This window comes from Cucurbita maxima, unplaced genomic scaffold, assembly GCF_002738345.1.
Source record: "Cucurbita maxima cultivar Rimu unplaced genomic scaffold, Cmax_1.0 Cma_Scf00007, whole genome shotgun sequence".
Classification (NCBI taxonomy): domain Eukaryota; kingdom Viridiplantae; phylum Streptophyta; class Magnoliopsida; order Cucurbitales; family Cucurbitaceae; genus Cucurbita; species Cucurbita maxima.
The window spans coordinates 3,041,816-3,052,667 of NW_019272023.1; the positions used below are offsets into that span (position 1 = coordinate 3,041,816).

The 10,852-nt window shown below is 38.4% G+C and overlaps 3 protein-coding genes and 1 long non-coding RNA gene across 6 annotated transcripts in view; 3 read left to right on the forward strand and 1 right to left on the reverse strand.

Moving 5' to 3' along the window:
* The first annotated feature begins 222 nt into the window (after positions 1–222).
* Positions 223–2,153, forward strand: LOC111482370 (glycerol-3-phosphate 2-O-acyltransferase 6-like). The gene is made up of 2 exons (XM_023128124.1): positions 223–579; positions 823–2,153. Exons 1-2 carry the CDS (start codon positions 286–288, stop codon positions 2,062–2,064), a joined length of 1,536 nt encoding a protein of 511 aa, XP_022983892.1. The 5' UTR covers positions 223–285; the 3' UTR covers positions 2,065–2,153.
* On the reverse strand, positions 1,950–4,657 carry LOC111482375. Of its 2 annotated transcripts, none has more exons than XR_002718196.1 (3): positions 4,415–4,657; positions 4,232–4,321; positions 1,950–2,057 (listed from the first exon to the last, which is right to left on the reverse strand). It is a non-coding gene; the product is annotated as an uncharacterized LOC111482375 (long non-coding RNA). The 2 variants fall into 2 exon arrangements; XR_002718197.1 differs by having other exon boundaries at positions 1,975–2,060.
* On the forward strand, positions 2,748–4,999 carry LOC111482372 (transcription factor MYB35-like). Its single transcript, XM_023128125.1, has 3 exons — positions 2,748–3,209; positions 3,315–3,444; positions 4,300–4,999. The coding sequence occupies exons 1-3, from the start codon at positions 3,077–3,079 to the stop codon at positions 4,862–4,864; spliced, it is 828 nt and encodes a 275-aa protein (XP_022983893.1). The 5' UTR covers positions 2,748–3,076; the 3' UTR covers positions 4,865–4,999.
* A 2,702-nt stretch (positions 5,000–7,701) lies between these two features.
* LOC111482284 (type IV inositol polyphosphate 5-phosphatase 6-like) overlaps positions 7,702–10,852 on the forward strand; it is a 4,670-nt gene continuing 1,519 nt past the window's right edge. The window contains exons 1-5 of one of the 2 annotated variants that reach the window (XM_023127992.1): positions 7,702–8,397; positions 8,475–8,565; positions 8,660–8,770; positions 8,883–9,503; positions 9,842–10,105. In XM_023127992.1, coding sequence (XP_022983760.1) covers positions 8,289–8,397; positions 8,475–8,565; positions 8,660–8,770; positions 8,883–9,503; positions 9,842–10,105 — 1,196 coding nt within the window. In that variant the 5' untranslated portion in view covers positions 7,702–8,288. Of the gene's footprint in view, positions 8,398–8,474; positions 8,566–8,659; positions 8,771–8,878; positions 9,504–9,841; positions 10,106–10,852 lie in introns of those variants that run through there. The other variant, XM_023127993.1, reaches the window with a different exon arrangement.

The window sequence follows — 10,852 nt, forward strand, 5'->3', positions numbered from 1 at the left end:
AAAATATAGAAAAATCTGTTGCCACTCACCAGTAGCCAAAGCACCAATATTTAATTTTTATTTTAAAAAGTTGATTTTCCAAGGCGTACAAGTTAACATAGAAAGATCGGTGACTCCAAGGACGACTTGTCGGCTTCTGAGATCTCGGCGCCACCTTTGCTCTTTGGTCTCTTAAGCCAAACGACTTGTCGTTTTCATAACTTCCGCCCTCTTTTTATTATAAATGTAATGTATTCATAGTTCAACTTCTAAAAACAAAGCTACTTGCTTCGAACTCCTCCAATAATGGTGGAAGCAAAAGACCAGCACGGTCCGATGAACAACAATGCCTTTCCAACCATTGATCGTTGTTCATCCATCGGTCGGGAGAAGCACACGGTCGTCGCCGACATGGATGGGACATTGCTTTGTGGGCGTAGCTCTTTCCCTTACTTCGCCCTTATCGCCTTTGAGGCGGGTGGAGTATTGAGGCTTTTGTTTTTACTATTAGCCTCTCCGATCGCTGGAATTTTGTACTACTTCATTTGCGAGTCAGCTGGTATTCGTGTCCTTATTTTCGCAACTTTCGTTGGAATGAAGGTAAACTAAACCATTTTATCATTCAAAGTCGAAGTTATTAATAATTAAATATTTAATAAATTTTAAACTTAAAAAGTTAAAAATTTGAATAAAAATGGATAAAATAGAAATTTTAATTTAAAAAGTAATTTTATTAATAAAACTAAATTTGAAAACTATTTAGAAATAGATTATGTACTTTGATGCGTTAAAAGTTTAATTTATTATTAAAATTCAAAACTTAAATTGATTATCTCACCAAAGGTTTCCGACATCGAGTCGGTGGCGCGTGCGGTTCTACCAAAGTTCTATGCACATGACTTGCACGTGGAGACTTGGAGGGTATTTTCGTCATGTGGAAAACGGTGCGTTTTAACAGCAAACCCAAGAATCATGGTAGAACCATTTCTGAAGGAGTTCTTAGGCACTGACGTAGTCATCGGAACTGAAATTCACACAATCGGCCGGCGAGCCACCGGCTTGATTCAAAGTCCTGGAATCATAGTGGGAAAAAACAAGGCTACGGCGGTGAGAAAAATCCCAACGCCGGATATTGGGATCGGTGACCGGAAAACTGATTACCCCTTTATGAAGCTCTGCAAAGAGGGGTATGTGGTTCCGGTGAGGCAGGAGGTTAAGCCGGTGACCGTCGATAAATTGCCTAAACCAATCGTGTTCCACGATGGGCGACTGGTTCAAAAGCCTACGCCGTTAATGGCGATGGTTTTAGTTCTATGGATTCCAGTCGGGTTTGTTCTTGCCTGCTTGCGGATTGCTGCCGGTTCTCTCCTTCCGATGCCGATTGTGTACTATGTCTTTTGGGCTCTTGGCGTTAGGGTCAAAATCAACGGTACACCACCACCTCCGGCAAAGAAATCCACCGGCCAAACCGGCGTCCTCTTCATTTGTTCTCACCGAACCCTTCTCGATCCAATCTTCCTCTCAACCGCTCTCGGCCGTCCAATCCCCGCCGTGACATACTCAATCTCCCGCCTCTCGGAGATCATTTCTCCCATCAAAACCGTCCGCCTGAGTCGTGACCGAGCGGCCGACGCCTCAATGATCAAGAACTTACTCCAAGAAGGCGACCTAGCGATTTGCCCAGAAGGGACGACATGTCGGGAGCCATTCCTGCTCCGATTTTCAGCATTGTTCGCGGAGCTAACAGACGAGATCGTTCCAGTGGCGATGTCGAACCGAATGAGCATGTTCCACGGGACGACAGCGAGAGGGTGGAAAGGGATGGACCCGTTTTACTTCTTCATGAACCCAAGTCCGGTCTACGAAGTGACGTTTTTGAACAAATTGCCATGCGAACTCAGCTGCGGCGGAGGCGGGAAATCGAGCCACGAGGTGGCGAATTACATTCAGAGAATGATTGCTGCAACGCTGTCGTATAAGTGCACTAACTTCACTAGAAAAGACAAGTACAGAGCTCTCGCCGGAAACGATGGCGTCGTTGTCGAGAAATCGAAGGTTCAGTCCACAAAGATAATGGGCTGCTAGAGATTCGAGACAAAAACTTAAATTATGTGCGTAGCACAATAAAATTTTAGAATTGTGTGAAAAAAAATTTACAAAATTAGAAAGTTTTAAATTTTCAACATTTTTATTTTGATAATTTCTATTCAATCACTAACCGAAATTACTCTTAGACAACAAGAACACACGGCATATGATACCAGACTCGACCAGCTATCACGGGAGCTGTCCAGTGATAGAGGGAGAGAAGTGGTTTGCAACAAATGTGTTCACAGTTCTTCTTTCCCACTGATGTGCTATCTCACAAAAACGCACACGAGTGATCTAGCAGTTTAAAAGACAGCATCTTAACGCTATAGTCTTGACCATATTGGCTTGGCTAACTCCAACATCTCGTTTTTGCTCGATTTTCTTCGTTTCTCTTTAATTCTTATAACTCTTTTCACCTCGACGAGACTAGCTTGGCCTAAAGCTTCATTACCACTTCATCCCTAGTCTAATGTCCATGACAACTCCATTCTATCTTAGAGCTCGATTCTTTTCTTCTGACAAAGGAAGACGAATCTTTGTTAAGTGTTTGGTAGCTATGTTTACCCTAATTGGTGTCAAAGCTCCTCTTTCCCACGAAGTTCTTGAGTTCCTAAGCCAATCTAATAAGGCTAATAGTTAACTAATCATTTTAGTCTCGAGACGGTCGTATCATACGCCATAGTCTTTCTTTTCCTCCCAACCCACAAGCTAGAAATGGCATTAACCAAAATTTAGAATAAGAATCAACTCCATAATGAAAGAATCACTCACTTTGAGCCTTGAATAGAATGCACTTGGGCCAACCTCATGAGAGAGAGAGGAAAAGAATCATGCAGTAATGGTTCATTGGGAGCTCTGTTTCCATGCATTTCTTGCCTTAAAGATCACTTCTTAAACATTCACTTTTCCCCTCTTAAAAAATGACAAACTATAGCTTCCAATTGCATCACCATTACATACTAAAGCTTTTACCCTCAGATCTCCCTCTCATCACCATTGTTGCAGGATGGGGAAGCCTCCTTGCTGCGATAAGTCCAATGTTAAAAGAGGGCTTTGGACTGCAGAGGAAGATGCCAAAATCCTTGCTTATGTTTCCAACCATGGAGTTGGGAATTGGACTCTGGTTCCCAAGAAAGCAGGTCTCTCTCTGTCTGTCTCTCCCTCTCTCTCTTCTTTCTCTTGCTTTATTTCTTTTGTTGTCTAACAATGAAGGAATTTGAATGAATACGCCTCGTTTTTCAAAGGGCTGAATCGATGTGGAAAGAGTTGTAGACTGAGATGGACTAATTACCTTAGGCCTGATCTCAGGCACGACAGCTTCACTCCTCAAGAAGAAGACCTCATTATCAAACTCCATCAAGCCATTGGAAGCAGGTCCTTTCTCACTTCCCTTTCGTTTTCGGATATTTGATTTATGGGTTAGATTTAAATAGTCTAAGCTTTTGAGGTCGATTTTGTTGAGGATTGTTGGGAGAAAGTTCCACACTAGCTAATTAAGGGTATGATCATGAGTTTAGAAGTAAGGAAAACTAAAAGCAAAGTCATGAGAGCTTATGCTCAAAGTGGACAATATCATACCATTGTAAAGATCCGTGATTCCTAACATGATATCAGAGTCATGCCCTTAACTTACGTACAAAGATGTTGGGACCCTCGATAGTGTAGTCAAAAGTGACTCAAGTATCCAACAAAGGATGTACTTTGTTCGAAGGCTCCATAGATCTCAGGAAAGGCTATATGGTGTACTTTGTTCGAGGAGATGATTATTGAGAATTGTTGGTTAATCAAGGGGATGATCATAAGTTTATAAGTAAGGAATACATCTCCATTTGGACAATATCATACCATTGTGGAGAGTTATGGTTCCTAATAGAATTTGCGTCGGTACTTTTTTGCGTATATGCGTAACTTTACCTCGTATCTACTTTTTTGCGTATATGCCTAACTTTACCTCGTAGACGTTCAAATTTAAACTCTAATCCAAATAGTCATTGTACTAATGCATATAATGCTCGTACTTATATACCAAGGATCTTTCTCGACACACATACCAAACATAGATTATAAATCAGCTCAAGACTTTCCAACTCAAGAACATCCTCGTTATCTACGAAACAAAAATGGTGATCCAATTCAAGCTATATAAGGGAAGAAACATTACCATGTTATTGAGTACTTGAAGATGAATAACACACAATCTCTGTCTCTGACTCCATTGATGTAGTGCAGGTGGTCTGTAATAGCAAAGCAGCTGCCAGGAAGAACAGACAACGATGTGAAGAATTACTGGAACACAAAGCTGAGAAAAAAGCTTTCAAAAATGGGAATAGATCCAATAACTCACAAGCCCTTTTCTCAGATCCTGTTTGACTATGGATCCATAAGCAGCCTCCCAGCCACGCCCAAACCCCCCCTGATAGGCCCCTTCAACAAAACCTTGAACCCAACAACAACAACAACAATGGCCAAAACCCAGCAACCATTTTCTTCAGGGGCCTATTTGGGACAGCAATTTCAGTTTCAGACCCCAAAGAAACCACAGTTTTTTAATGAACAACCGACAACCTCGTCCTGTTCATCGTCCTCCATCAATGGCGGTGAAGGCTTATTCCATTTTGCTGCATCTTCGTCGTGTTGTTCGGAGCAGCGCAATGGGATTGAGCCCTTTTCGCAGCAATGTGAAGGGTCTTCTTCCGATTCGTCTTTCGATTCGTTTGTGGATGCCTTGTTGGTGCAGGATTGTGAGATTAAGGGCTCGTTTCCGGAGATTTTGGATGGGTGTTTTGATTATTGAGGAATTTGGTTTTTTTCTTTTGTTATTTCTTTTTCAGTTCTACAAATGTCGGGGCGGATAAAAATAAATGTAATTGGTTGAATAAATTTGCTGCCACAGTATCTTGAAAAATAATGAGTTCTTAGTGTTATTTCATTTCCTAGTTGATTGCCTAATTGAAGTATAAATTAATTTTAAGATTTATTTAAATTATGAAATAATAGATTTATTGGATGTACATGAATGGGAATTGAAGTTTAAAAATGTGATGGGGAGAAGAACAAAACACCATTTCTAATGGTATAGAAACGAGAACAAAACATTGTTTATAAGTGTGAAAATTTTTGGAAACCTTCCCCACGCATTTTAAAACTTTGAGAAAAAACTTAAAGATGACAATATTTGTTAGCGGTGGGCTGGGTCATTACAAATGGTATCAAAGCTAGGACGATGTGCTAGCCTTCTTGATGGCCCCAAAGGGGGAGGATTTGGTGGGGGTCCGACATCAATTGGAAAAAGGAACGAGTGCGAGTGAGGATGGCTCCAAAGGAAGTGGATTGTGATGTCCCATATTTGTTGAAGAGAAGAACAAAACACCCTTTATAGTGGTTTGGAAGCCAGAACAAAATACTCTTTATAAGAGTGTGGGAGCGTATGAAAACGTTCCCCTAACAGATTCATTTTATAAAAAAGTGTGAAAAAATACTTTTTTTTTTGACGTTGGTTGATTAGTCATATTCATTAGATGGGTCATGGAGTCAATTCAAGGTAGACTACACATTGAACTTAGATCCACCTTTCATATTCAATTTAATTAATTTTCTGATTGGAATGCCTAAATATCGGTCCATTAAAATTTAAAGAGAAAATTAATGAAAATGAATTTTAACTATTAAATTATTAAAGTCCCAACCCAAACCTATAGCTAATAGCTATGTTTGTTTTGACTCATTACATATTTCTGTCAGTCTCACGATTTTATAATGCGTTTGCTAAGGAATCAGGTAAAGCATGACACCAGAATTCATGAACCATTCATCTCGAATAATTCTAGACACATTCAAGACCTTTACAAAATCATACCCATCAACTACATTCAACTGTTCTTATCATCGGCCGGAACTTGGACATTATTTCTTAAAAATATGATTTATAAGTATCCCTTGACTTTAATGAAATGAAATGACTACGAAACAAATCGAGAGAAGGATGAATGTAAGGTGTCCATGTTTTGGGACACATTTGGTGACTATGAAACAAAACCATACACTACATTACAAATGGCAATTTGGAATAGAATAGATGTTATCCAACCAACCATACATTTTTATTGTGATTAAGATATCAATTACCATATTAAAGAGTTAGATGATATCGATCTCTCACCCATCCTAAATGTTACATTAAAAAAATAGACTAAGAAGTTAGATTCGATTCTCTCATCCTAAAAAAGTTATATAAAGAAAAAACAAATTACTCGACTTACAAAAATTGTTTTTATTTTATTTTTCCTAATATTTAAATATTTCTTAATTCAACCCCTATTAATGATTATGTATTAAAATATGAAAGTTTCATAAAAATTGGTTAATGATATTTAGTGATTTTATTGGTTAATGATATTTAGTGAAATCTAAGAGTATTTCTAGAATTTTTTGGGAAAATGAGAAACTTTCATCACTATCTTAGATAACACTATCTTCTTCGCCACGACATTTCAATCTTCATTGATCACGACGAACTAAATTAAAGCAACACTTAGTATTATTGGAACTAAAACATCCAAGGAAGTGAGAGAGGTTGTTTGGTTAGAGTAATATCATCTTTGTACGGTTCCCAACTTGCTATTTATATTTAGAAATGTTTACAAAGCAAGACGACAATAAATAAGACTTCACGATTAATTCACATATGATTTGAATTGGATTATTAAATTATTGAATTCAGTTCGATTCAAATAATTGAAAATTTTATGGGTTTAGTTAGTAAATGAATTTCTCTAAAAAAAAAAAATTGGAAAAAAAAAAAAAGTTAAAACCCATAATATTTTACTAAATATCAAACCTTCCAACAACTATAATTAAATATGGATCAATTAATTAAGGTCAAAAAGAGCACTTCAATAATATTAGACAGGACCATTATAGAACTTGCTTTTGGTGGCTTGCAGCTCCCTAAGATCATAACTTTTTCCATCACCATACACAAATCATAATGGAGAAAAAAAAAAGTGTGATTATTTGAGGACATAATTCACCTAATTCGAGTAAGAACGTTTAAAAAAAAAAACCTATGATGGTGACCTAATTTTCCAACTCAATTAGAGTTGGATAAGTGTTCATCCTTTGCTGGATCTTCTCATTTGAATAATTATTTGGAAGAAAAATAGGGAGGGAGCTCACCATTCTCACCAAACTAACTCTGATGCAAACCATAAATCTATAAATTAATTAAATGCATGTAAATAATAATACAAACTAAACAAATGACTTACCACTGTTCGAGCATCTTGCTATCTCCATATGAGAAACGTCGTCTTAGCTTTCTCTGACCAAGATCACTCCCACATCAGTAGCGTTCGTGATCGGTCACAAACTCACAAAATTATAAGATACAACATTTATATTTTATCAATTAGACATGTTTACTTGAATTTTACAGATTTCGAGATCTTACCAATTACATAAACAAAAGTTTCTAAAGTCCACATCAACCACAAGCATAGAACTACCCAAAGCCGGAGTTAGCAAATACTTGCAAGAAACTCTAAGAATGAGATGTAATCTTACAAAAGATATGCGAGCAAAGCATACAGAAAGATGGAAGCAAAAGAAAAATAAAGAAAAGGGATGGATTATTATTTATTAGGGTTTAGGGTCACAAAACAAATATAAATTTTGACGTTATTAAAAGGAAAATTAATCCACAAGACAGACGTGACTCCCACTACCTAACAGCTCTCTACCTATCCTATGTAATATATATTTAATCAAAATCCTTTCTCCTAATATCATATCATATCATAACACATTGTGAGGCTTATATCTCTCTAAAGTTCCTTTCACTACTCGCTGTCTTTCCTTCAACCAACACCCATCAAATTATACACACTATTTCTCTCTCTCCGAACCACCTTTGACTTCTACCCTCCCTCTAGAAGTTGCCGCCTGCAGTTTCTTTGTTGAACCCCAATTGGGTTCCATTTCAAATCCCCTTTCTCTCTCTCTACTGCATAGAATTGGGCGGTAAGCACGAAGGTTTGTGAGGAATTATTTGCTCCTCATTGAATTGTAGAAGAGGGTGGTCAAAGTCAGAGAAAAGGGAAGAAATTATTGCCACCATAAAGCTTTTGGGAATTAATAAGCTATATGGAGAACAATATTATGAGTGGAATGATCAGCTCATATGAACTTGAACAGTACCAGAGATTTTCTTCTTCAAAGTAATGGAAGGGGAGAGCCATAAGTCCAAATCCAGTAGGTTCCGCAAGTACTGGTTCACTGCTGGAAAGCATAAGAGACCTGACCCATGTTGCCCCAGCAATGAAATTTCTGGTTCGTTTTGTCATATGTTTGTTGATTTTGTTTCGGTTAATTTCTATTTCAACTTACTGGGGTTGTCTTTGTTGCAGATGGAGATGACTACGAAAGTGAAAACTTTCTGGAGAAGGTCCTTTCTCGGTCGGTGGATATGGCTCCGTACAAATTAGCCAATGAATTAAGGTGGCCAAAGGAATTAAAAGTTTTTGAGTCATAATTTCTCTATGATACTTTTCTTAACTTTAAATCTGGAATCGATTGTCCTGAATTGAATCAGAATCTTTGTGGGTACTTGGAATGTCGCCGGAAGATCGCCGATCGGAAGCTTGGCCGTCGATTTAGACGATTGGCTCAATCTCAAAGATGCTGCAGATTTATACGTTCTTGGGTATGTTGTTTAGATCCAAAAAGAAAACAGAGCTCTTCTTTTTTTTTTTTTTTGAACAATTGGGCACTAAGTTTCGACTGGGTTTGTTTTTTTCTCTGTTTTTGGAAGGAAGATTTCAAGAGATTGTACCGTTACAAACAAGGACAGTAGTCGGAGCGGAGGACACAACCAAAGCAACAAACTGGAACTTACTGATCGGAAAAATTCTAAACGACAAATACGGATGCCCATGGCTAACGCCAATGATGACGAACACAGCCACCGGCGACGAGGATTACAAAAGAAACAAAGACTCCAAAAGGCCGAGGAGTTTCGCAGGCGGCGATCACACTCCGATCAAATTCCCGGGGAGAATACCGGCGAACAGGGTCATGGGCGGGAGCAGATACGTGTTGTTGGCAAGCAAGAAGATGGTGGGAGTGTTTATAAGCGTATGGATAAAGAGAGATTTGGTGAGGAAATATTACATATCCAATGTGAAAGTTTGTTCAGTGGCCTGTGGAATAATGGGTTACTTGGGGAATAAAGGGTCGGTTTCGGTGAGTATGTCGATTGAAGGGACAAGTTTTTGCTTTGTGGCTGCCCATTTGGCTTCCGGGGAGAAAAAGGGGGACGAGCGGCGGAGGAACCGCCAGGTGTCTGAGATATTCCGGCGAACTTTTTTCGCCAGAACGCCTAAAGATGATTGCTATCCAAATCCACGTCCTCCACCTCTCACCATCTTAGGACATGAGTAAGTGGGTGTTTTTAATTTCTTTGTCGTCGCTATTAAATGAAAAAGGCCAACGTTACAGTGATTGTACACAGTCGTTGTACGTCATAATTTTTCTTCAGATTTAAGGCAATGTTAGAATAGAGAGGTTAAAGTTCTAGAATAGATAATTAAACTTCTAGAGTAAATTACCCATTTGTCCTTGGTGGTTTGGAGTTAGTGTTAAGAAAAGGGCTTTCTAGAAAGCATAAACTTTTCAAAAGATTGAAACATGCTTAGCCTAGGGAAGCAATAGTTAGTAGTGTTATGATGGAAAGTTAAAATTGACGTAAATTTTGGATTTGTGTGCTGTGGAACAGTCAAATATTTTGGTTTGGGGATCTGAACTATAGGCTGTATTTAGAGGACAGTTTTGCGAGGCAATTGATAAAGGAACAAGAGTGGGAAGCATTGCAAGAGTTTGATCAGCTACGGAAAGAGCAAGAAGCTGGTGGGGTATTTCAGGGATGGAGAGAAGGGAACATACAGTTTGCTCCTACCTACAAGTATTCTTCATCAAATTGCAATCGCTATTCAGGTGGTCCTCTGAGAAGAACAGGAGAGAAGCAAAGAACTCCAGCATGGTACTATTTCATCATCTAACACACATTTTACTCTATTCTCTCTCCCTCTCTAAAAGCTTATGAAGCCCTAGGGTTTAGGGTTTATGAAGTCCTTCATAGCTCTAAAAGCATGGTACTATACTCTAGAAGCATATAGGATTCTTGAGTACAGAGTCCATGAAGTCCTTCAGTTTTCAATTAATTTCCAAGATATTGGACAAAAGAAAAAAAAAACAGATATATAGATTGTTGAAGCTCTCTTATCTATTTTCGAGGATCTAGAGTAGAGGGTCCATGGAGTCCTTCAGTTTTCAATTAATTTCCAAGAAATTGGAAAAAAAAAAAAACATATAGATAGATTCTTTAGGCTCTCTTATCTATTTTCGAGGATTCTAGAGTAGAGGGTCCATGAAGTCCTTCAGTTTACAATTAATTTCCAAGAGATTGGAAAACAAACAAACATACAAACAAACAGACAGAAACAGAAAGAGAGAGATTCTGTAGTCTCTCTCTATGAACTCGATGAGATGAAATCATAGGGTAGAGTGTGGATCCTTCTGTTTTGAATTAATTTCCAAGAGAGAAGGAAAAACAGAATTCACAGAGAGGGAGAGAGGGAGAGAGAGATGAAATAATTTCCCAGAAACAGAAGAAAAAACAGAGAAAAAGATAGAGAGCTTAAAGAATGCAAGTAATTTACTCTTTGTTCCCTCTGAAACCTTAAATGAAGGCTTAGACTTTTGGATTAATTCCCCCCCCCCCCCCCCC